The 25,117-nt window shown below is 51.9% G+C and overlaps 1 protein-coding gene across 5 annotated transcripts; it reads right to left on the bottom strand.

Moving 5' to 3' along the window:
• Positions 1–903: 903 nt before the first annotated feature.
• On the bottom strand, positions 904–6,528 carry ALDOA (aldolase, fructose-bisphosphate A). 5 transcript variants are annotated; one of them, XM_046667395.1, is made up of 9 exons: positions 6,378–6,528; positions 3,465–3,591; positions 3,168–3,379; positions 2,636–2,690; positions 2,346–2,506; positions 1,951–2,034; positions 1,657–1,831; positions 1,298–1,497; positions 904–1,208 (listed from the first exon to the last, which is right to left on the bottom strand). In XM_046667395.1, exons 2-9 carry the CDS (start codon positions 3,574–3,576, stop codon positions 1,113–1,115), a joined length of 1,095 nt encoding a protein of 364 aa, XP_046523351.1. In that variant the 5' UTR covers positions 3,577–3,591; positions 6,378–6,528; the 3' UTR covers positions 904–1,112. The 5 variants fall into 5 exon arrangements, with proteins under 5 accessions (XP_046523351.1, XP_046523353.1, XP_046523354.1 ...); XM_046667397.1 differs by having other exon boundaries at positions 6,382–6,471; XM_046667398.1 differs by having other exon boundaries at positions 6,438–6,459.
• Between the last annotated feature and the right edge of the window lie 18,589 nt (positions 6,529–25,117).

A 25,117-nucleotide genomic window follows, 5' to 3' on the forward strand; every position in this document is an offset into this window, starting at 1 on the left:
AGCTCAGACAGGAAAGGGCCCATATCAGGAAATGTGAGAAGCGGCCTGACTAACTTAGGTCCTTAGTTATGACTAGAATCTTTAATAGGTGAAAAGACCTGGTGTAGTTGCTTCTACACCCCAGCCTGGGTGATTGCGGAAGGGTTCAAAGCATGGCATAGGGGTTTAAGTGCAGGGCCCATTCTGGCTTCATGGAGCGCAGCCGCTAGAGGTTCAGTTCTTAACCTGGAACCTGAGCTCCACACTTCTGTATGCCTGTCTATCTGTATTGTTGAGTGAGTGTGTTAGAGACAATTCCAGGTTCTTCAAGGGGTTCCACAAGCCCAAAGACTACGAAGCCAGTTCTAATCCCATCTCCTATTAAAATGGGAACACGGACAAGCTCAACAGTATAGATTAAGGAGATATGCATTCGTAATCTGTTTCCACCAAGAAACAGTGCAGTCTTAGGTAATGTAGCCTTAAGGATGAATTGAGAATAACAGCACCTCTCATACAGGACACTTATGTTGCCTGGCTCATAAACTCAGGAAATCTTGGCTTTTGTCAGTGGCTGTTTTTCTCACAGGGACCTTCTGCATCCATGAATTCTGGGTGTAAAAGTGAGGCTGAGCCTGCAACCTCGTAAGACTAGCAAGTCACACACACACTCCCCAACTGTGAGCCTTATCGGATGCTGCTGGTAGAAAGGAGTGGAACACTTGGTGGTTGGAATAGAATTCCACAAGCTCTCCTCTTGAAGCCCTGGGCAAGTATAAAACAAAGCAGGAAGGTCCTATCCCGCCCCCTTCACCTTTTCCCTGCCCAAGAAGGAAGAACACAAAACAAGGGCTCTTTCTTCTGGGCTCTGCCACCTCCCCCAGCCCTGCCCTGCCCCGGACACCACAGAAATGAACAAGAGACTCCCCCTTAAATAGTTGTTTATTGGCAGTGGGCTCGAAAGGGTGATGGAGTTAGCATACACAGACAATACCACAGACCAATGTCACCAGGGAGGCAAGGAGGATGGGAAAGAACAGCCTAAAGCCCTGGATGAGGCCCCCTCTTCAAGAGTGAGAGTGGGAGGAGGCAGGGCCTGGAGTGTTGAGGGGGCAGCCTTAGAATACCTCCACTTAGTAGGCATGGTTAGAGATGAAGAGGGACTCGCTGGCTGCAGCCCCAGCGTGACCACTTGGGGTGTATTTTCCTTGGCAGGCGAGGCTGTTGGCCTAAGAGGGGAAAGAAGCCAGAGTAAGAAGGTCTCTTCTCAGAATCCCATCCACCCCAGCACCCTGCCCGCCTCCTGCCCCATCCTTACCAGGGCTCGCTTGACATATTCCTCCTGGGCAGCCTTCAGGTTCTCCTTCTTCCCACCCCAGGCCTTCAGGGCAGAGGCCTGCAGGGCTCGGCCATAGGAGAAGGTCAGGGCCCACGGCTTCAGCAGGGGGCACTTGTTGATGGCGTTGAGGTTGATGGATGCCTCCTCCTCACTCTGGCCTCCAGATAGGAAGGTGATCCCTGTACAACGGTGAAACAAGGAGAGGGAGTGTAGTCAGAGATCCAGGGGACTGGCAGGAGCCCCGAGAAGCTGACCTGGAAATCAGACCAAGTGAGCATAAGGATTGTGGGTACAGTTTATCTATCTCCTAGAGGTCAAGATAAGGGTGTGGGTCTCACCAGTGACAGCAGGGGGCACCGTGCGACGCAGTGCCGTGACAGTTGCCATGGCAATCTCCTCATGAGAATATTTGTGGGTGCAGGCGTGGCCTGGGGTTACCATATTGGGCTTCAGCAAGGTGCCTTCCAGGTAGATGTGGTGGTCACTCAGAGCCTTGTAAACAGCAGCCAGCACCTAGAGCATGGCAGGACCAAAGTGGGTGGGGTGGAGTTGGGGGAACAGGGGTCAACCCCAGGGACCCTGGCCCAGCTGCCTAGCCCACCACACACTGCCCAGGCAGCCAGACAACCTACCTTCTCGGTTACATACTGACAGCGCTTCAAGTCATGGTCCCCATCAGGGAGGATCTCAGGCTCCACGATGGGCACAATGCCATTCTGTGGGGTAAGAAACAGGGTAGCTGTGAGGCCTCCTAACCCAGAGCCCCACCTACAGCTCTCTACAGCCATCGGCCGAGATCTTATCTCCATGATGGAGACTCATGGCTGCACAGCCCTCAGCACACTGTAGGCGAGAGGTATCTCTCCAGATCCATCCACATAACACAATGTGTTATGCTTGCAAAGCCCTCGGCTTGCAAAGCCCTCGAGTGAGGGAGGGAGGTATCTTGGCAGATGGGTGGCAGGCTAGCTGACACTCTGGAACCAAATGACGTGGGAGGTGGCCTGTTGGGGTTCTGCAGGCCCACCTGCTGGCAGATGCTGGCATAACGGGCCAGAACATTGGCATTTTCCATGATGGCAAGGGATGAGGGAGTGTGCTCCCCAATCTTCAGCACACAGCGCCACTTGGCAAAGTCTGCTCCGTCCTTCTTGTACTGGGCACAGCGCTCAGACAGCCCATCCAGCCCTGAAGAGGGGACGGAGGAGTCAGAGCACGGCCGAGGAAGGGGCAGGTGGCTCCCATTCACCCTGGCCACCCAAGGGGTACTGACCCGGGTGGACTGGTTGGTAAGGCAGGGAGCCAAACAGTTCTCACCTTGCGTGGTTGTCTCGCCGTTTGTTCCTGCCAGGGGTACCACGCCCTTGTCTACCTGTTGGGGTGGGGGCAACAACATAAGACAGGGAAAATGACCTCTACTCTAGTACCCTTTTCTCCTCTGTAGTCCCAGTCTGCCCCCAACTTTACTCAATCTCTCAAGTGGCATCTCATGATTTGCAAATGTTTTCACTTACAGCCTCTGATCCTATGACGCAGGATACACAGGGATGTTATCTGACAGAGAGTATGGGCTCCTACCATTTCCTAACTCTGTAAGCAAAACACTTCACTGCCTTGAGCTTCTGGTTTTTCATCTGTACAATGAGAGTAATACAAGGATCTACAAGGATTAAAAACGCCACGCACTTCCCATAAGTTTCGAGCTTTTCTTATCCATGCTTCAGGGGTGATCTGTGACAGACTCCACTGAAGTCTCCAGGCTCCCAGTGTTCATCCCCTGGCCTATTACTCGGGGTTTCTTTCCCCCAGATCCATCTCAATCTCATATCCTGAGGCCCAGCCCCCTCACCTTGATGCCCACAACACCGCCCTTGGATTTGATAACTTGGGGGAAGGGACGCCCATCATCTGCTTTCTGGTAGAGCGTCTCATGGAAGAGGATGACACCCCCAATGCACGGATTCACGCGGTCGTCGGCAGTCAGCAGCAGCTGGCGGTAGAAGCGTCGGTTCTCCTCTGTGTTCTCAGTGCCAATGGATTGCAGCCGCTTGGCAATGCTCCCTGGAGGGGAGCCGCACATGAGAATAAGGGGATCAGCCTGTCACCCCCAACCTTGGGCCCTCCTCCCACTGTCTCCTGCCCGTACCAGTGGACTCATCTGCAGCCAGGATGCCCTTGCCCGGAGCCACGATGCGGTGAGCGATGTCAGATAGCTCCTTCTTCTGCTCCGGGGTCAGTGCTGGATATTGGTGAGGCATGGTGGCAGTGAGTTCCTGGGCAGAAGAGACAGGTGGGCGAGAACTGCTTAGCTGGGTCCTCCCATGGTCTCCCAACGAGCAGGGCCACTTGCCTGGAGGTCAGGGCAAAAGTTCCCTACCTCCCCTGCCCCACACCCGCAGGTCTTGGGGCACTTCCTGTCCCAAGCTCTCCCCCACGCCCAACTTCCCTATACTAGGCCTGCCTTCTGTACCTTTCCTAACTCTGTTTGTTGCTGGGTGTTGCCCAGCTGAGGGTGGGGTTGCGTACTGGCACCTGGGGTAAAGGAATAGGCCAGAGCCATGGACAGACTGGTCATGTAGAATCTGGACCCTTCTGGCTTGCGCTTTGCCATGGGGTTACCTTGCCTAGAAGCAAAACCGAACTGGAATATTTTAGAATTTAGAGGGGCTGGCCCGGTGGCACACCGGTTAAGTTCGCACGTTGCGCTTCTTGGCGGCCCGGGGTTCGCCGGTTCAGATTCCGGGTGCGGACATGGCACCGCTTGGCACACCATGCTGTGGTAGGCGTCCCACATATAAAGTAGAGGAAGATGGGCACGGATGTTAGCTCAGGGCCAGGCTTCCTCAGCAAAAAAGAGGAGGACTACCAGTAGTTAGCTCAGGGCTAATCTTCCTCAAAAGAAAAAAAAGTAGAATTTAGAGGTTGTGCATAAGGCATAGGGCCCAACCCTCTCATCTGAAAGGACCCAGAGAAGGGGAAGGTCTGTGCTTCAAGCCACACAGAAACCTCAGGGCCGGATCTGAGATTAGAATCCGGATCTTCTGACTGCCATAGGGCTGTTCCTTCCAATCCACCCAAGATCCCAGGGCTGGGCCAAGCTCCCACGCCTCAAGGACATCCCAAGGTCAGCCCCCCCGCCCCCGGAGGGATATGGGGAGGGTGTTAAGGGTGTTAGGAGAAATGTAGGAGGGTAATCAGAAGCCCAGGAAAGGGTAGCAGAGGAAGCCCAGCCGAGGTGGAGGAAAGGGGTGAGGTTTGCCGTTCTCACAGCTCATACTGACTAAGAGAATGGAGGAGAGGCAAGCGCCCCACCCCTTCCCCTGAAAACTGCTCCCGTCTGTTCGCTCGGCTGCAGCTGTTCCAGGCTCAGAATCAAGGTCACCCGATAAGGAAAGACACGGAAAGTGTTAATGGGGCATCATGCGCCGCCAAGGGGTTTCCCCTCCTCGCCATGGGTGCCTGTCTCCCAGGGCAGGGACCAACCACCCGCTTTCGGGAACTCTGAGGCAGTCTATGAGCTGGCCCCCCACCCATCGCTGCCTCTTAGGATCCCTTCAGAGGCAAAGGGTCCATAATCTTTTGCACCCGGTGTCCTTACAAGAAAAGGGGAGAGGGAACGGCTCTTCATTTCGTCCTGCTTCCTCCCCCGCCATGACTCAGCGTGCCAAGCCGTGGCTGCACTGCACCACAAACGGAGGACGCTCAAGCTGGAGAGGGCTGGGGCGTCTGGGTTGGGAGCATGCGTGTGTGAGTGGCGGTGGTGCGGGAGATGCTGGGACCGGGTGAGGGGCTCCGCGCCGAAGCCCGACCCGCCACTGCCCCCAGGATCCTTCTCCACGGTCCCTGACCTTCGCACGTGGCGAGGGGCGCTCACCTGGCACAGGAGAGGGGCGGGTTTGCGGAGTGGAGCGGTGGAGGCCGGCGGACTGGCGAGCGGAGTGAGGGAGCGAACACGGCAGTCGTCACCAGCACCCTGCTTCTCCGGCGCGTTCCAAGAGGAACGCTGCCTATTGAGCTCCCGAGGGGGCGGCGCACGGGGCGGGCAGGGGAGAGGAGGTGCCGGGCCTTATAGAAGCACCGCTCCACCCTCGGTGGGTTTTTTTTCCTTTGTAGGGAGTCGGGGGCCCCGGCGTCCAATTGCAGGCGAGGAACCGTGCAAGAGGCGGTCCCCGAAAGGCGAAGGCTGGAGGCGGCGCTTGGGCGGAGACAGAGCAGCGAGAACACGATCCCTCCCCCGTCCCCTTCGGACGTGACTCGGCCCACATCTCGCGGGTCGCCTGGGCCCTCCCCTCCCTCTCCTTTTCCCCCCTGCCTGGCGCGCTGTGGGGCGCCGTGACTCAGCCGGGTTCTGGCACCGAAGGGGGTGGGGGTAGGGGAAAAGCGAGTGAAAGAGCCCGAGAAGACGGAGGTTCAGCTTGCCCTCCCAGGCCCGGCCCAGCAGCCCGCGGCAGCCCCAGCTTCCGGCCTGCGCTGATGCAGAGCGTGTCACTTTGTAACAGAACCCGGAGGTCAGGCGTCTGCCGGCCTTGTCCGCAGGCTGGACTTGCGGGCGCTGGGGCGCGGGGCTGACCCCTCTCTCTGTCACTAGCCCAGGCGGAAGAGAAGGAGAAGGAGCACAGGGAGCGCAAGGAGGCGGCTGGGGTTGGCGGAGGGCGGGAGCGCGGCGGCAGCGGTGTCTGGCGAGCGCCCCCGCCCCATCCGCGCCCCTTCGGTGCCGGGCTGGCTCCCGCGGCTTGGAGGGCCAACCTTGAGCGCGCGCACGCCTTCTCCGCCCGCAGCCGGGGCGAACCGGCCTGAAGCCCCGGCCGCCACGCACAGCCAGATGACGTGGAAATTGGCCGGTCACCGTTTCCCTCAAGCAAGTCTCGGGGATGCGGGGCTGGAGTCCCTGCGAAACGTTTCCCTTGGACTGACCTTCCTCTCCAAAATAAAATCCGTCCCTGAGCTGGTCAGCCTCCCAGATACTTTCCGAGGCGCCCATCTTACCGGCCAGGTCCCCTCTCCTAATCTGGATCCCTTCAGCCCACCCTCACCCCCACTCCGTCCTGCTGGCGCCCACCTACGAGGAGGCTGAAGAAGCGGGCAGAGCCTGGTCAGCAGCGAGTGAGCCCGTGCCTACCTGGGCTGGGTTATAAGGCAGCTCCAGCCCTCCCCCAAGCCAAGTGTCCCCGACATTCTCCAGTGACCCCTGCCCTTTCCTCGCCACAGATCCCCTGGTATGGACCTATATTTAGGGAAACCTGAAGCCCCTGACATTCACGCCAGCGTGGAGCCTAAATTGAGGGAAGGGGGAGGAAGCTGTGGGCCTGCCCTATTGGGGGAGGGGGGAGGGCGCCCTGCCCACTTACCGGTACTTCAGTAGAAATTTCTTCTCTTGAAATTCAGACTGAGGCCCTCAAAAGGTTGTCAAGAGAAATCAATCTTTGGATAGAGATCTGTGGGGAGGGAAGGAACAGTACCAGGACTTAGATGGTTTGGCGTTCCCTGCTTCCTCCTCTGGTACCCCCTCCCCTGACTCTGGGCCTTGACAGTGGCCCTTGTGATTCTCTTGAGCTGGTTTCTTTAGATGGAGAGCAGATGCACAGACTACACTCACACCTCCAAATAGCCAAGATCCATGGACCGGGTGTGGCTGAGAGACCCCTACATCTGATACTCAAGGCCCAAGCTCCTCCCATACTGCTGTCTGTGGTGAGCAGCGTCCCCTGCCCTCAACTTTAAATATAACAGCTTACTAGGGGAGGAGGAGAGGAGGACAGGAGCACCTGCCAGAGCTCTAGCCCCTCTCTCTTCTGGCCCTCCAAAGGGGTTGCAGTCCAGCTAGCCAAGGGCTCTCTGAGTCCTGCTCTGCAGGGAGCCAGTCTCTCCACGGCTGGTTCCCAGGCTGGTGAGCTGGACAGGTCATTTGTGGTTCCAGTGGCCTGGAGAAAATTGTCCTGAGGCCTCTCAGGAAAGAGGTCATGCGGGCCCTGGGGGCTGGCCTCTCCCCAAAGGGCAAGGACTCTGGGTCCTCATCGGAGCTTGATCTCAAAGCAGAGACAGTTGAGGCTCTGGCAGTCAGGAAGTTGGCACGCACAGGCACAGTCGCAGAGTGGACAGCAGCGAGGGCAGCAAGGGGCCCAACCCTGAGGGAGAGGAGAAAGGGGTGAGGGAAGCGGACAGGAGGAAGGTGGACCAGAGCCTAACGCTGTTTCCCTCTTAGGGGAGAAGGGAACAGGGAGGCCTGGAAAGTCCCATTTGCTCAGTGGAACAGAGGGTACCATCCTCCATTCTTGGGAACAAATCAATTCCCTGTGCTGTTGAGAAATCAGCAAGGAGGCAACATTCCAAACAACTAAGTTCAGGAGCTGGAAGAAATTATTCAGGGGGTTCGCTCTTTCTCCATTTTATAGGCGAAGAGTCTGAGAACCAGAGATCAACTGGCCCCGGTCTCACTCTAGGTCCCAATGTTTGGCTCAAAGATGCTTCTACTATATCCTCGTGGCCTCGTGCAATTGAAAGTCAGTAAACAGGGAAAGCATGGACACATTTTCTGTCCATGATGAAAACAACTTGCTGGTTTTGTGGACTTCTTCCTTGGCATGAGCACCTACTCTATGCAAGGCACAAACTGCATTCATGAATGATTTAAAAAAATCTTTCTGGGGCCAGCCCCGTGGCTGAGTGTTTGAGTTCGCACATTCTGCTTTGGCGGACCAGGGTTTCGCCGGTTCAGATCCAGGGCGCGGATGTGGTACCGCTCATCAGGCCATGCTGAGGCGGCATCCCACACAGCAGAACCAGAAGGACCTACAACTAGAATATACAACTGTGTACTGGGGGGCTTTGGGGAGAAGAAAACAAAGACTGACAACGGATGTTAGCTCAGGGCCAATCTTTAAAAAAAAAAAAAACTTTCTCATTTTCTTTGAAAATGGCAATTTGCATATTTTTAAAAAGAGTTACATCTCTTTTATTTATCAGAACCTTGAGTAGAGGGGCCACTTTACAAAAGAGGAAATGGAGGGTCAGAGAGGGGAGTGATACCCAAAGGATCACAACTAGGGAACGTGCTGGGGCGGCCCGGGCCTGCCTGCTTCCAGTCCTGAGAGCCCCTCAACCCTACTGCCTCCCAGGCCGGGAATATCAGCTTCTTTCTGGGTCTGCTAGGGGAGGGGCAGTTCATCTCACATCTCCGCTGAGCTAGCCCGAGGACTCATGCTCAGCAATGAATGTTGAATGAATGGATGAAACAAAACATATCATTTTTCCCTCTTTAGGCAAAAAAGAAAAAAAGAAAGACTTCTCAGCTCTCAGGGGAAACAGTCTGCCTCTTGGGAAATAGGAACAGCATGTCCTTAGAGACAGGACTGGAGAACCAGCCCACTCCAGCTCACCCCTCTCCTGCCCTGGGACGAGGAGGATCTGCCACTGCTTCAGGCATGGACTGGAGTCAGGCCAAGTGGCAGGGTTGGGGCACACCCAGGATGTGTGACAGAAGATTGGCTCCTTGAGGCCTGAGGCAGAGCTAGTGACAGTCACAGTTGCACAGCTCACTCAGACACCGGGCCAAGCCAGGAATAGGGGAATGACCTTTTGAACAGCTGAGGTTTCGGGGTGCAGTGTCAGATGACTGGTGAGATCAGATATGACTAGGGGCTCCACTGAGCGGAGGGGACCTGCCATCCACTGGGCTGGTGTTACTGCCAACAGAATTCTCTCTCAAGGAGGAGGCTGGAAGTGTCATGGTGGAAGAGAGAGCGAAGTGGTTTCCTTGTGTTTGATGAGGGTCTGGTTCGGGGCATCTCTGGGGATGAAGTTGGCTCTGTGGGTTTTTGGAGGACCACACTGTCATTGTGTGTGCAGAACTGGGGACTGAGAGAGGCTCTGCTGCTGTCACCTCAGAGAAGAGAGTATTAAAAGCATTTCTTGGCTCTGGCCACTGGAAGGGTTTAGACCTGGTCGTTAATAACTGGCTAATGGATTTTTCATCTCTCACAAGCAGCCATGTGGCTTCTGGAAGGAATCTGCTGTTTAAGTACCTTAAACAAGGACTCCATGTGATTGTTAACCCTTGTGTTTTTCTAGGCTCTGCAGTTTTTCACTCTGATTTCTTTCACTTTGATTTTGAAGGCCAGCCATCTTTATTGGTTAGAGCTTAGGCCCCAGGTTGAATCTACTTCATGCCCAGGTTTGGGTAATTCATGTTTTGAGCCTCAGTTTTCTCATCTCTGAAACAAATATAACACCTACTTCATAGAGTCATTGTGGGGAATCAGTGGAAAGAACTAAGTGCAGTGAGGCCTGGTGCATAGGGAAAGCGCTAGGGAGCGCTAGGGAAAAGGGGCTATTCTTCTTGTCATGGCTCTCTTGCCCCTCAGCAGTAGTTCTTAACACTGGTGTGGATCAGAGTCACATGAGAACTTGTTAAAATTCGCAAATTCCAATCCCATCCCAGACTAACTGAGCATGGGGCCTGGACGCCTGGCTCTCTGTTTAAGCCTCAGACCCACTTCTGGTCACACACAGGGCTGAGAAGCGACCACTGCACTGTATCACATCATTTCTCATGCTCTGCTAGAAGTGCCTGCTTATTTCTCTCCGTTCTTCTCCAGAATGCGAGCCCTGTGAGGGCTGAGACTGTGTCTGTCTCATTTCCACTGAGCTCCCGGGGCCCAGCAAGCGCCTCAACGACGACTCCATAAATCTTTGGTAAGTGAGTAAACAAGCGGGTGAGTAACTAGATCCTCACAACATCTCTGTGAAAGAAGCAGAGCAGGCAGGTTTCCTCCCAGAAAGAGGAAGAGAAACCTGGGTTTGTGTCCCGGCCCAGGCCTCAGGCAAGTCATTCAAGCATCTGTAAGCCTCAGTTTCTACAGCTGTAAAGTAGACATGAGCTTTGTAACATCAGTGGTTGTTACTGTAACTTAGGGAAACTGGATAACAGAGACACTTTAATGTACTTTGTGGAAAGACAGTTCAAGGACAGTATGACTCTGGGCTACCCTCTGCCATTCTAGAACCCTTCTTGGCTCTGGTGGAAGCCAGGCAGAATCAGGCCCTGAGGACTCCAGGTTTGGGATTCCCTGCAGCCCTGGAGAGGAAGGTGGGAGGAGCCCACCTTCTGTGCTGGCAGAGCACCTCACTTCATCCTCACTCTCAGGGAGGAGGACAGGTCCCTGACTAGCCCCTTGCTGCCGACAGAAGAGAAGGGGGCGTTGTCCCCATGACAGGGAGCCAGAAATAATTTTGTAATTCAGCATTTCCTACAAAATAGGAGTTTTAGGACCCATTGTCTTCTTTTTCCCCTTTGTCCCCTTAGCCCCAGGCCTGGGACCCCTCTCCTGGCTACCTCTGGGAAACCAAAAGCAGATTATTTCAAAGAGGAGCGCTCTTTGCCCTATAATTTATTTTGAAACTCAAAACATCTCCCAGGGATTTACAGCAACTACAGTCGTCCCAAGCTATGAATTTACTTGGTCTTTTATCCTCACTCTTCCCTCCGGGGAAGGGCGCCACTTGAAGGGCAGGAGCTTTGCTGTCTAAATCCTGAGCCCAAAATAAACACTGCCCAGGAAGGTGGTCAATTACCTGTAACATCTTTAAACCCACAAATGCCAAAATAGCCTGTCCTCTGCAAGCCAGGCTTCTCCCTGAAGATTCCGTTTCAACACACTATGGAGCAATTTGCTACGAAAACTCTGCTGTGTAACACTGGAGAAGTGACTAAACTTCCCTGAGCCAATTTATTCCCCTGCAAAAGGAGGATAAAAATCCTTACCTATCTACATGGACAGCCAGGGACAGGGGACCAAGATGTGATGCCAAGTAAAAAGGGCAAGTGGCAGATGGGATGAAATAATGTATGTAATAGAACCCCATTTTTACCCAGTAATAGTACGATACAGCAGTGATGGTACTGTATTAGTATGTGAGGGACACACATAATACGTAGCAACCTTGGTCCGAGAGCTGGTTTTTAAAGTGAAGTGTACTTTCTATGTATTTCTACATGCATACTTTGTAATCAATGCTTTTGTAATCAGGAAAAAAATCCATATATAGGTTTTTAAAAATACCCAGCTCTCAGGGTTGTTGAAAAAAATAATAATGTCAGGGGCCGGCCCCGTGGCAGAGCGGTTAAGTTTGTACGCTCCGCTTTGGCGGCCCAGTGTTTCACTGGTTCGGATCCCAGGCGCGGACATGGCACCGCTCATCAGGCCACACTGAGGCAGCATCCCACATGCCACAACTAGAAGGACCCACAACTAAAATATACAACTATGTGCTGGGGGCTTTGGAGAGAAAAGGGAAGAATAAAATATTAAATAATAATAATAATAATAATGTCAATAAAGTGGCAGAGTCTCTGGAACACAGTACACATCAACGAGCAGAAGGGGCTCTGTCTTTTTTCTTATCTACTATTTTCAAAATTGATTATGTGCCCTACATGTTACACACCTACCTTTCTCCAGCTGTCAACCTATTTTCTTTTCTCCAAGTAGCTTTTATCACCAGAAAGTATCTGATATGTTGTTTCTGCTGTTTTTGGCTGTCTCCAGCTGACCCTGTATGTGGAACTGTGCCTGGCCTAGAGTAGGTACTCAGTAATAAAATTGTTGAACAAAAAAATGCATGCACCGATGGGCCTAGATCAGGGCTCAGGGGGTCAGGGGAGAGGGTGGGAACTCACAGCTTCGGTGGGCTGGAGGCAGCAGGCATCCAGGCAGTGGGCTGGGCCAGGCAGAGGGAAGTCACAGGCTTCTGCGCAGGTCCAGCAACAGTCTTGGGGCCCAGAGACACCTTGCTTCCTGCAGGGGGAGCTGCAGGCTGTGCAGCAGCCCTGGGCCTAGGAGACGGCAGGGCTCAAGATCCGGGAGAGGCAGCAGGGAGGGACAGCCAAGACTCGGTTTTTGGGAGAGAGGCAGGAGAAGGTTCAGCTAGGGACAAGAGAGGAGGGACTTCCTGGTCCCACAAAAGGGACAGATGTGGGGACTAAATGGCAAAGGAGCCCCAGGGTAAGAGCCTGCAGATGAGGGGCAGATTGACTGGGTTCCTCTTTCCTAGAGCCCACCCTTCAGCCACCCCACCACCACCAGGCCCCTCACCAGCAGGCAGTGCCTAGTCAGCAGCACTAGGCCCAGCAGCGACAAATAGATGCCCACAGCGATGAAGACGATGGCAGGGATGGGGAGCAGCAGGGGAGGAGTGCTGACAGGAGCCGGGGTTGGATTCCAGGGGCTAGAGGAGGCCTGGATGAGCACAGGAGGAAGGGGTGACAAGGAGGTGGGGAGGGACTGCAGGAACACAGAAATACCAGGAGGGACACGGAGGTGGCTAGGAAAAGGGGAGGAACAGCCACCACATGGTGGGGAGAGATGCCTAGGACTACACTGCCTTGTCCTCCAAACCTGCCTTTTTCCCTGTCATCTCCATTGCAGCACCATCAAGGACCTGTTGGTCATTCTAAACTCTTCCCACACTTTTTGATCTTCCTTTCAGAACGCCTCTCTGACCGGGTCTATTGTCTCTAATTCCACTGCCACTACTTTACCATCTTCAGCCCATATTACTGGCCTCTATCTTCCAACCTGCAATTTTGCCCCCTTCCACGCCATTTGTCCTTGTGTATCCCTCCCTTCCTTACAATCCATCAATGGCTCTCCCAACTCAGTCCCAACTTATCTCAGGGACAAAGGCCCCACACTAGCCCCGACTACCTCTCTCCCCCTCCCTCTCTCCACTCTAGCCATACTGAAGTCCCAGCAGTTCGCCAACTACCCTATCCTCTACCTCACCCCCAGGTCTCCGCCCATGCTGCTCCCTCTGCCTGGAATGCCTTTTCCCCTTGATTACTTGGCACACTCCTCATCTTGCCAGGAAAGGCGGGAATGTGCCCTCCCGTGGGAAGTCCATCTTGGCACTGTCTGCCAGCTCTTGTCCTGAGCTGGAAGGGTCTGTGTTGGGTAAAGAGCCCCCTCTCCAGTCCGGGCTCGGCTCGAAGGCAGGCACACTCAGGGTGAGTTTAGGGCGCTGAAGGGGCGGCTCCTGAGAGCGGTAGGGGCCTGGGACTCACGTCCATGGGGCAGGACAGCGCAGGTCAGTTCAGGAGCTGCAGAGGAGAGAACGTCCTGCACCTCAGAGGCTGGGAGGGGCCACTGCACTGCGCTGCCCACCCTTCTCCTGTTTCCCGTCTGGGGAAACCGAGGCCCAAAGATGGCCCCTGGTCGGGAAAGTGCGGGTCGGGGGTCGGGAGATTCCGGGCGACGCCTCCCTCGCACGCGCCAGCCCGACCCAGGCCACGCCCCGCCGCTGTCCCCACACTCTAGGCTCCCTCCGGCGACCCAGCCCCATCACCTCACCCTCGAGGCCGTGGGCGGTTCACGGATTCTGCGCCGAGCTGGGTCCGCTCGGCCGCGGAGGCTGCTCCAGCCAGAAACCTCCCTCTGCTTCTCGCTGTTGCCATGGGGATCAGAGCGCGGCTCCTACGGCGGCCGCCGAGACCCATACCTCCTTCTCCTCGCCTCGCTTCCCTTGCCGGATCCCCCGGGGCCGCTAGCTCTTATACGTCGCGGTCTGCCGGACTTTCCCTCACTTACTGAACGGAAGTGGCGAATTAATTCCCGCCGCCACCGCCTGAGTCGGATCCTCATCCTATGCTGGGTCCTGCGGTGCTACAAAGGGAAGACTCAACTCCCGGGCTACACCACCAACTTGCTGTGTGACTTCGGCCAAATCACTGAGCCTCGCTGAGTCCATTTCCTCATCTGTAAAACGGAGAAGTGGCTGCCTCACAAGGATATTGTAAAAATCAAAGCTACTTGTTAATTGTACGGAATTATCCTCAATATTTTTTCAATCCAACCCCACTCATTTTTATTGACAGTGCCCTAATTTAGGACTTCATCATCTGGTCTCTTCATCCTTCACATCACTGTCAAAGTGATTTCCTCCCACCCACATCAGATCTTGTTCCTCTTATAATTTTTAAACCCCCAAAGGCTCCCCACTGACTCCAGGATAAAGCCCAAATGCCTCAGCCGACTGTCAACACAATCGGCTCCCGGCTCACGTATCTTCCATTTATTCATTCACAAAATGTCCCACTGGGTGCCAAGCACTGCTCTAGGCTCTGGGTCTTTAGCAGAGAATAAGGCAGACAAATTTCCTGCTTAAATTCCCCTGGGGGAGGGGGATTAGATAATATGTAAACAAACAAACAACATTGTTTTGTGCCCCATCAGCTCTTTCAAGTTTCCCCCGTGGGGTCTGTTCCGGGTTCTTGAACCAGTGCACACAGTTTCACAGCTCCACACCTTTGCAGATGCTGTACCCTCTTCTCAGAACACCCTTCCCATTTCCTCCCTGATGAACTCCTTCCTCATCCTTCAAGCTTCTGCTCAATTTTGCGTCAGGGAGGTCTTCCTGCCAACCTCAAACACTGGTGGCTGTTTGGGGCTGTTCTAGCACTTATCACAAGGTATTTGAGTTCTCTGCTTTGGTGCCTGGCTCCCCAATTAGACTGGGAGTGCCTGGGTCTGATTCATCTCCATGTCCCAAGCCCTAGCAGTTGGCCTGGCCTTGGGGGCCTCCAGTGAGAACTCACTGATTATAGAATGAGTCAAATCCAACTCTCTCCACCAATGAAGTCTTGTTCTCCAGATGCTTGCTTCTCTTGGCTCTCAAGGCACTCAGACCTCCCTCTTCCATTCTTGACCTTTTTGGGTCAACACGCACACTTGCACACTCATGTAAGCACACATCCCCTGCAGAGGCGACAGACTTCATACACGATTGCTGCATCCTGGCACCTTCCCCTGAAAGCAGCGTCACCCTGTAGCTACTTTTGTCCATGTTCTCCACCCCAGTGTTCCTCACTACATCTGCCGCCCCTGGGGATTTCCTGTACCATGAGGCAACCAGAGAAATTGCCAGAGTCTGTGTCCCTGGTTCTCAAATCCCCTCTCTGACCTTCAGCCACACTGAGAGGGTTCCAGCCACCTCCTCTGCCACCCCCAGCCCTCTCAGAGGGGACTTCAAGCCCAGAAAACAGGAGTCTAGCTGTCCCCAATGTCACCATTGTTGATTCTAAGGCAGGGTCAGACTGTCTTCTTGGGGGGTGTCTTCTTATCTATCCCTAGCTTCCCTGCTGAATCCTGAGGGCAAAGATGAGGCCAGTTCCCGCCTCAGCACCAGGAAAGGCCTCAGGTGACACATACTCCCTCCCTCTCCTCAGCTCCTGCCAACAGAGAGACGTCAGCCTTGGCAAGGCCTCTGGCCACGTCTGTGACCTGCAGTGGTCACTCTCACTGCTGCTGGTGTTCTGTTCCTACCATGGGCTCATACATTATGCAGGAGGGCGGACTGCACCAGGCCTGCTCACTGCAAGGCAAGCCATTAGGAGAGGTGATGTATGCACCCTCTGCCAGGGCCCCACTTCTACCACAGGACATCATTTGTTGGAGGCAGGGGGAAACAAACTTCACAACAACTGAATAACCATGAGGTCTCCCTCCACCTCAAGTTCAAAGCTGGAGATGTCAGATGTTATCAAATGCAGTTTTGCACTGACCCTGGGAAAGGGAGAAAAGGGTTATGTGCTCCCAATCATCGTGGGGTGGGTGGGACACCTGAGAGGCCCAGAAAACCCAGAAGATGAAAGCAGCCTCAGCAGGTCAGGGCTGGGGCGTGGGAAGGAACCCTGGCAGTTCTGATTTTGATCTAATACTTTCAGCCCCTCCCATGGCCATCAGATAATACTGCCTCCCAGAGACTAAGAGGAGGTCCACAGCCTCCTTACTATGAAAATGAAAGGCCTATGCTTAAGTAATTACCCTGGGGAATGAGAAGCTAAGGTGAGCTGAGCTAGAGCAAGCATCAATAGAGGCCTCTTCACAAGCTTGATCTTATTTAATCCTAACAGTAGACCTAAGCGGCAGAAATTATTATTTCCATTTTATAGCTGGAAAGAAAATTATGACCCAATTTAAAAAGAATTTTAGAACAGGGCAAGATTTAGGTTTGAATTCTAGTTCTGCCATGATGTGTGTCTCTGACCTTGGGGATGTCAGTAGACCTCACTGAGCCTCAGTCTTCCTACTGAGGAAAGTAGGGATTACATCAGAGACGTGATGATTAGAGAAAATGTACGTGGAGTCCCTGGCATAGAACAGGGGCTCATTAAAAAAGATCACCACCACCATTAAAGAATATCACAGCGGAGATCCACACTGGGTCACACAGGAACTGTGCTTTACACATATGTCACTCATCATCCCAGCAGCCACATGCAGAGGTTCTGCTCTTGTCTCCATTTCATAGATAAGAAGCTCAAGGCCCAGAGAAGTTAGATCACTTGTATACGTTCTACTGGCTAGGGAGCAACAGAACCAGGATTCGAGCCCAGAGGCTCTGAGAGGTTCTGATGCTTGGCCAAGGTCACATAGCCAAGCTATGGGAGAAAAAAAGGGCCTGCACCTTTAATTTTCTCACTTCGACTCACCTGTTGTGCCCCTCAGCTTTTGCTATTGTACAGATAAAGGGTGGGACTGGACTTGCTTGGAACAGTACCTAACCTGGGACAGGTACAATAAAAGCACTAAATAATAAATGCTCTGGCACCCTGGCCAGGACTCTCCCCAGAGCACGGGTAGGGGGAATCGGACCCTTCCCCGGGTATCATATGGGAAACAGGCCACTTCTGGCTGCTTATTGTTTACTTATTCACAGCCTTCCACGATATTACGCCTGCACACCTCCGCAGGGCCGAGGCGGCGCTGCCCCCAGGCGAAGAGGATGCCCAAGGCAGCATTTGGACAGAGGAGCCTGAAGTAGGAGGAAACGGTAAACTCCAGGCGCAGGGTGAACTGTGACAGGTCTGTGAGGACCGCATGGGCGTAAGACAGTCACCTGGAGAGCCAGGCCGGGGCGGGAAAGCGGCGGCCGAAGTCGCTCGCGCCTGGGACGGGCCCTCGCGTGGCGCCACCCCTGGCTGCCCCTCTCCGCGCGGATGCTGCCGGCTGCCTTCCAGAGGCGTGGGTGGCCCGGGGCCGCACCTCCACGCTGGAATTGGCTGGCGTTGTCTCCCTTCCTCGGCTGGCATGTTCAGGCACTCCTACAACGCCCAGACAAGGGACCATCCCATCTTGGTTTATTTTAGACGGTATACTGATTAGCGGGAAAGCGCGGGTGCCCACATGAAAGCTATTCTCTTTTCAATTCCCTCTCAACACTTCTGACTATTCCAGGAGAAAGTCTCATTTTGCTGCCAGAAGCCCTTTAACACCTCTCTATCTCTGCTTATCTTGTCTTGTCTTTTCTTTAACAAAGAGAGAGCAGGCCTCCAGCTCAGAATTGGGAGCAGGTGATAGTATCTAGCTAGAATGTTAGAACAAGTTTTTTCACTTTATTTTTTTGTTTCCTTCTGTTTACTGGTGATACTGATTTTCTACTTTTGGTGGAGATAAAAAGTTTTCTTTTAAAGTACATGGTTAAAAGCAGATACTCTGGCAATCAGACTCCTAAGTTCAAATCCTAGCTGTGCCACTTACTACCTGTGTGACCTTGGGCAAGTCACCCCATCTCTCTGTGCCTCAATTCCTTCATCTGTAGAGAGAAAGTAATAATGGCATCTCCTTCTTAGGTTATTGTGAGGAGGATTCTATTAGTTAATATATGTAAAGGGCATAGATTGAAGCCTGACGTCTTGCATATGCTGTATCAAAGTTTGTTATTATGAGGTCAAATGGGACAAACAAAGAAACAAAACCCCTGCGGGTTAGCGAGCCCTTCTTTGGACCAATCCCACCAGTTTCCATGTGAGGAAACAAAGCTTTGGAGAAGATCATTAAGAAGCTGAGCTAGGATCTCAGTAGGTCTCTGGATTCCCCATCCATTTACCAGCCACTTCAATCTTCAAAAATTAAAGTAACCTCTCAGCCTTGGCTTATTCATCTGCAGAATGGGACTAATACTATTTCATTGGATGAGGGAACAGTGTGCGTAAAGGCGGCTCAGAAAATGAGTATGACGGCTCCAATACATTCTCAACAGGGGTAATATTGCCCCCAAGGGGCAGAAATTGGTTCTTGGAAGGCAAAAAAACTTACTCTTTTTTTTTTAAGATTTTATTTTTTTCCTTTTTCTCCCCAAAGCCCCCCAGTACACAGTTATATATTTTAGTTGTGGGTCCTTCTGGTTGTGGCATGTGGGACGCTGCCTCAGCGTGGTTTGATGAGCAGTGCCATGTCCACGCCCAGGATTCGAACCAATGAAACACTGGGCTGCCTGCAGCGGAGCGTGCGAACTTAACCACTCAGCCACAGGGCCAGCTCCTACTCTTTTTAATATATAAAGCACAGATATACACTATATCTGTTATCAAAATGTCAGGAGGAGTGACAATTAGGAAACAAAAGGTCTAAAAAAGCCTCCTCAGGGGAGCAATAATGAAAAAAAAAGTTGAGAAACACTGCTTTAAACCAAGGTTTTTCCAACTTGGGTTGTTTCCCACAAGCGTATTGTGGAATCTGCTTAATGGGTCATGATCAGCATTTTGGGAGAAAACAATGACGTAGAAAATGCCACAGTGCACTGCCCATAATAAGGATCATCAGCATCGTGAGGGAGTTTGGGTTCAGTTCAGTGTGTATGTTCGCGTGCTGAGTTGTGAAATAAAAGGTATCTCCTATGAGTCACTGTAAAAAGTCGAAAGCCACTGCTCCAAACAACTATTTTGCTTTTTCTCCCCTCATCCTTTATTTCTCAGACAAGCCTGTGCGGCCTTGGACTCTTTTGCTTTAAACGGGAAGAAATTGATAACGAAGAAACGCGCAAGAGTCCGGATTCCAATGAAACTGGGGCCTGACGATCAGCTCATGGCCCAGGATCCTTCCCCTCTTCAGGCTGTATTCCAGGGTGAGCCACAGGCACGAAGGAGGAGGGCCTTCCCTCAGCACGGAGGCGAGGACGCCTCCCACTGTGCTGCCTCTTCTCATCTCCTTCTCTGCCTCTCCCTGGCCTCCTCCTGCTTCTCCCAGCTTGGAAGGCAGCAGTTCGGTTGACCTGAGTCTCAGTCCTAGCTCTACCACGCACTATGCAACCCTGGGCCAGGTCATTTCGCTTCTCAGAGCCTCAGTTTTCTCAGCTATAAAATGGGAGATCGTTCATAAGATTGTAGTCATGCTTAAATGAGAGAATGTATAGAAAGCATATTAGTATTTTAGTGCCTTATATACCACGGATGCTCATAATAATAGTAGCTAACAAGCCCTGGACCCCGTGCTAAGTAGTTTATATGCATTATCTCTATTTGATCCTCAAAATGAGCTTACACAAGAGCTGGGAAGGTAACAGGGCAGACTCCAGGCAGGCTGCCTGGTTTCAAACAGTTCAGTATTTTTCTGTACGCTTGAGGGCCATCTCTATTTCTTTCTTTGTGACTGCACTGTCTCCCTTTTAAAAAGGAGCTTCCCCCATAACCCCACATAATGACTTCTGCTTACATCATATTGGCCAGACCTCTAACTGCAACGAAGACTGGGAAATAGAGGGTTTTTTTAAAGATTTTATTTTTTTCTTTTTTCTCACCAAAGCCCCCCAGTACATAGTTGTATATTTTAGTTGTGGGTCCTTCCAGTTGTGGCATGTGGGACGCCGCCTGAGCGTGGCTTGATGAGCGGTGCCATGTCCACGCCCAGGATTCAAACTGGCGAAACCCTGAGCCACCGAAGCAGAGTGAGCAAACTTAACCACTTGGCCACAGGGCCGGCCCCCGGCAATAAAGTTTTTTAAATAGACACATTTCAGTCCCCAACAAAATAAGAAAAATAGTGAGAATGGATCCTGATTAGGCAACTACAGCCTCATCTTCAACTATCTTATCTCGCTCTTGGTTTAACCTTTAATTTTCAGAGGCCTATCCAGAAGGGAAAAAATGGAGCAACTACAGAAGCAAGAAATATTAACACAGATAAGCTCTGAAAATGTGACTGAGATGTCTAAATTGTACTCAATGATGTTTTGTTTCTTTTTTTATTTTTAAACTTTCAAGTTCCTTTAGGGAAATGAGTTTATGAGTTTTCTACATCTTCTTAACGTTATAGAGACCAATATATTCAGAAAATATGATTGAAAAAAAATCCTACCTCATTTACTTTCTGACTGTATAACCTTGGGCAAGGTACCAAACCTCTCTGTGCCTCTGTTTTTTCATCTGTCAAATGGGTACAATAATAATCCCTACCCACAAAGTTTTGAGGAAATTATTTTATTTTTGTTTGTTTGCTTTTCTGTTTTTTGGGGAAGATTAGCTCTCAGCTAACTGCTACCAATCCTCCTCTTTCAGGATGGCCCTGAGCTAACATCCATGCCCATCTTCCTCTACTTTATATGTGGGACGCCTGCCACAGCATGGCTTGCCAAGTGGTGCCATGTCCGCACCTGGGATCTGAACCGGTGAACCCCGGGCCACTGAAGCAGAATGTGCGCACTTAACCACTGCGCCAGTGGGCCAGCCCCTGATTTTATATTTTTAAGCATTTAGATCAGTGTCTGGTCCACAGTAAATGCTGCATAAGTATCATTTAATGAGTTGGCATTACTATTATCCTAACTTCACGGATGAAGAATTGAGGCCCACAGAGATTGGCCCACCATCGTTCAGGGAATGGCAAAGCCCACATTCGTGTGGCAGTTTTAAAATTCCAGCTTAATTTCAATAAAGTCCACAAATTTTAAGAGTCTGCCTTAGAAAGTTCACATACATTTACACCCATGATCAATATAAGGGCGTTCCCAACACCTCAGAAGACTCCCTGAGTCTCCTCTCTGCCAATCCCTCCCCACAAAGTCAAACGCTGTTCTGATTTTTCACCAAAGATATTTTGCATGTTTTGAACTTCATCCAAACGGAGCCATACAGTATGTTTCTTTTATTATCCGTGGAGTCTGAATTTGACGCCCAGATGGTCCCACTGTAGACACTGCCGTCTTAACTATTATCCTATACTGCCTTTTAAAGCAACAACTACTTAGGCTGTTCTTATTTCCCCCCCTCCCTCCTCTTCCTTTCCCCTCTCTCAGCTCCGCCCCTGAAACACACCTGTCCATCAAGCCATCAACGAATTCTAATTGGTCAGTTCTACATTAGAAGGCTTTACCCCCCCCCCCCCCCCGCCCCCCGCAACAGAATAGGCTTCTCCGCTAGGAAGCACGTGATAGGGCACATGTGTCAAGAGGTGGGCCAATGGGAGGATGGCATATTCCAAACCCTCCACCAGACCGCCAATGGGAGGGTGATGTTCTGCCCTCTCCAACTGCCTCAGCGAGCTGCCTTGGCCTCGTGACCTTGCAGTTTGACACCTTGCTTATATCCTGAGAAGGTGCCCTCAAAGCCGCTTAAGGGGTGCAGGATGGCAGGCCCTGACTCCTTACATTCCTCTTAGGCCTTCCCCACCCCTCCCCTCTCTGGAGTGGACGGGCGGGGAGGCTTTTCCAGACAAAAATAACATATGTAAATATATATGTTTTCAGGGGTTCTCCTACTGTTTCTTTTCTTCTTTTTTAATGGCTAATACTTTGGTTTTTCTTTTTAAAGAAATATTATTTTTAAATTTCAATATCTTTACAATTTGAACTCTCCTCTTCCTTTTTCCAAGTTCTGGGTGCTGATGAGAATCACCAGCCTTCCTCTCTAGCCTCCACCTTGCCCCTCAGAGGTGAGGATCTAGGAGAAAGCAGAGGTGACACAAAGAGCTTAGGGTAGGGGGACAGAGGATAGAATGGAGTGGAGTTAAGAAAGAGCAGGCTCGGGGTGGCCTGGTGGCGCAGTGGTTAAGTTCGCACGTTCCACTTCTCGGATCCCGGGTGCGGCCATGGCACCGCTTGGCAAGCCACACTGTGGTAGGCGTCCCACATATAAAGTAGACGAAGATGAGTACCATGTTAGGTCAGGGCCAGGCTTCCTCAGCAAAAAGGGCAGTAGTTAGCTCAGGGCTAATCTTCCTCAAAAAAAAAAAAAGTAAAAGAAAGAGCAGGCTCATCATTAGGTTTGAAAGAGAAGGAGAAGGAATTTTAAGACGTGAGATGGACTGGGAGGTATAGAACAGCTTCAGGGATTACAGGGAAAAGGAATGAAATGGTTGGCATTAGGTTGTCCAATTGCCTCGGATGAGGGATATTTAAAGTGCAATAAGGATCCCAAAGAGATTAGGGAGGAGCTGCGCCTGGTGGCTTTTGATGTTTACAGATGGATGGATCCCATGGGACATTGAGTTATTGGAGTGAAGGGGGTCTCTTGAGTGTGAGGGACGCTGTGCGGAGGTGTTCACATGGCCGTCTCTTCTCACCTTCTCTACCCCAGAGAGGCATGACCCTGCTCTTCGTACTGGGCTGCGTCTTCTTCCCGCTGAGCTTCACTGTTCTCTGCTGGGGCCTGCAGAACCACTCCACCCTGCGGATGCAGAGACCCGAGGCTGTTTTGGTGGCATCCAAGTAAGAAAACAGAGAGAGGGGCCCCTTCCTGGGGCTGGGGCTGGTGAAGCTGATCTACTTTCAGGAAGAGTTAGTGGAGAGAGCAGAAGCAGAGTGTATGTGTGTGTGGGGTGGCGTGGGGTGGGGGGGGGGATTAGGAGTCAAAAGACCCTGGCTATGGGATCTTTTGCATGTCATTTAACCTCTCGGAACTTCAGAGCCCTCATTTGTAAGTGGGTTTAATGAGAACGTCCACTTTCCATTCTTCATGGAGATATTGTATGATGTCTATAAAGTAGGGGTTGCAAACTCCTGCAAGTAACCTAAGAGACGTAGGCTCTGTGGGGACTGCATGAAATGTGGGACTCATGTTGAAACATCACACTGGAGGCAGGGAGCAGCGGCTCGGCTCTCGCCAAACAGTATGCAATTTGAATGTGGGCCCAACGTTGTCTGATCTTCTAATTCTTTCCTTCAAAATGTTGAGCTTTTATGTGAAATCTCCTAATTTTCAAACTGACAAATAACTTAGAATTTAAGAAAATACTATACTGGCAACACCATACTGGCCAAACAAAACATGTTTGTGGGCTGGATTGGGTCCCTGTGCTGCCAATTTGTGACTTATTTGACAAAATGTAATATACCTGTGAGCTATCATCAAACCTTAGGTAGGAGAGGGAGCGAGCAGAAGGCAGAATTTACTTGGGTGTCTAGGTGAGTTCCTGAAAGATGAAAAGCTACCTCTGCCTGCTTAAATCCACATCATCCAAAGTGAAGTCAGGTTTGTGGTCCTCCGATGAGCAGTCATGGCGGCCTACCATCAACCATCCTGCCCCCAACTCAGCATCTTCCTGTAGCTTTGTTCATCTTTGGCTTTGGAGACATGCAAACACGGGTTTGAAATCCAGCTTTGCCAATTCCCATAAAGCTGTCTTATCTTGGACAATTTTTTTGTCTTTTGTTTTTTTAAATTTCTAAGACTCATTTTCTCGTCCATAAAACAAAGATACTACCACCTGGGAAGATCAAGTAAGAATGAACATAAACTGTCCCGGGCCCAGCACAAAGTAAACACTCAGGAAGTTGGGTCCTCTTTCCCCCTAAGTGCAGCCCTGAGGTCAGGAAGCTAGGTCCACTATTGTCTCTAAAATCACCCCTAATTCCTTCTGCCTAAGGCCAGAGACATCTCAGGCTCTGTTTCTGATGCCTGCCACTAGAGGGCAGCACAAAATTGCAAATCCCAGCCCTTTGACTAGCTTGGGGAAGTGGAATGGGCTTGCAGAGGCAAATTATAGGGTTGCTAATTGAGGCGTGTCTTAGGGCAGGCATGAAGACCAAAGTATGGTTTGGATAGCAGGCCCCACATCATTCAGAAGTCCACAGGACAGGGATGGGAAGGCCTAATTTCAGGGAGGCAACTTGAAAGGGTTAGGAGCAGCTTGGAGGCTGGTCTGGTTCTGGCTGGGCCTTTGACCTACAGCGTGACCCTGGCCAAACACTGGGCCTGGTTTCCTTGCAGTTGAGTGAGGGGCTTGAGCCAGCCAATCCATGGGGTCCTTTCCCACTCCAAACAACTGTTCTGTGAAGTCGAGTAGAAAGGGGAGTCAGGAGCATAATAACCCTGGAGAAAAACACAGTGACCGGTGCTTAGGGAAGGCCAGGAGAGGCCAGGCAGCCTGAAGGCAGTGGCAGGGGCATCCTTGGGCTCAAGGTGGGTTTGCAGAGAGGCAGTTTCCCTATCCTCTTCAAATCCTGCAGCCACTATGACACCTACTATGAGACGGTTTCTGCCTCTTCTTAACTATGTGACCTTGGGGAGGGTCACTGAAGGCCTCAGGACCATTTCTTGACATGTAAAAAGAGGACAAGAACTGTTACCTCAGTGCTGGTACCACAGTTAGCCAGAATCATGGGACGGTCTTTCAGGAGTCAGGATCTAGAGACACCTCATGTATACCTAGAGCTTCCCTTCCTCCCATTGCTGTGAAGGACCTGGGGGGGGGGGGGTCTCTGAGTCTGAAGATAGGTTTTGAGGTGTTTTTATTCTCATCCATTCCTTAAACTCATCCTTTGGAGGCAGCAAGATGCACCACTTTCTTCTGCTCCCTCCTATTCCGATCCCCTCCAGGGAATCCTCTCTCTCTCTGCTGGAGTGGGCACCCCTAAGCTGGGACCCCAGCAGGCCACTGAGGAACACGTTGGGAGGGTTGGCAGAGGAGGAAATGGCAGGCATTTGCAAAGTGCTGGTGGCGAACAGGGTCAGGTCCATCTGGGGGCTCACAGCCCCCTCCCAGCTGGCCAGGGAACCCTGGGCCACCTCCCTCCCCAAGAGGAGAGCCAACC

The sequence above is a fragment of the Equus quagga genome, chromosome 7 (assembly GCF_021613505.1).
Source record: "Equus quagga isolate Etosha38 chromosome 7, UCLA_HA_Equagga_1.0, whole genome shotgun sequence".
In the NCBI taxonomy this organism is placed as follows: domain Eukaryota; kingdom Metazoa; phylum Chordata; class Mammalia; order Perissodactyla; family Equidae; genus Equus; species Equus quagga.

Coding starts and splice junctions, on each gene's coding strand:
- ALDOA (XM_046667394.1), bottom strand. CDS start 4,946: ATGAAGAGCCGTTCCCTCTCCCCTTTTCTT. Junction 3,592..4,916: donor GTTCCCTCTCCCCTTTTCTT/GTAAGGACACCG, acceptor TCTTCTGCCCAG/GAACTCACTGCCACCATGCC. Junction 2,035..2,345: donor ATGCCAGCATCTGCCAGCAG/GTGGGCCTGCAG, acceptor CTTACCCCACAG/AATGGCATTGTGCCCATCGT.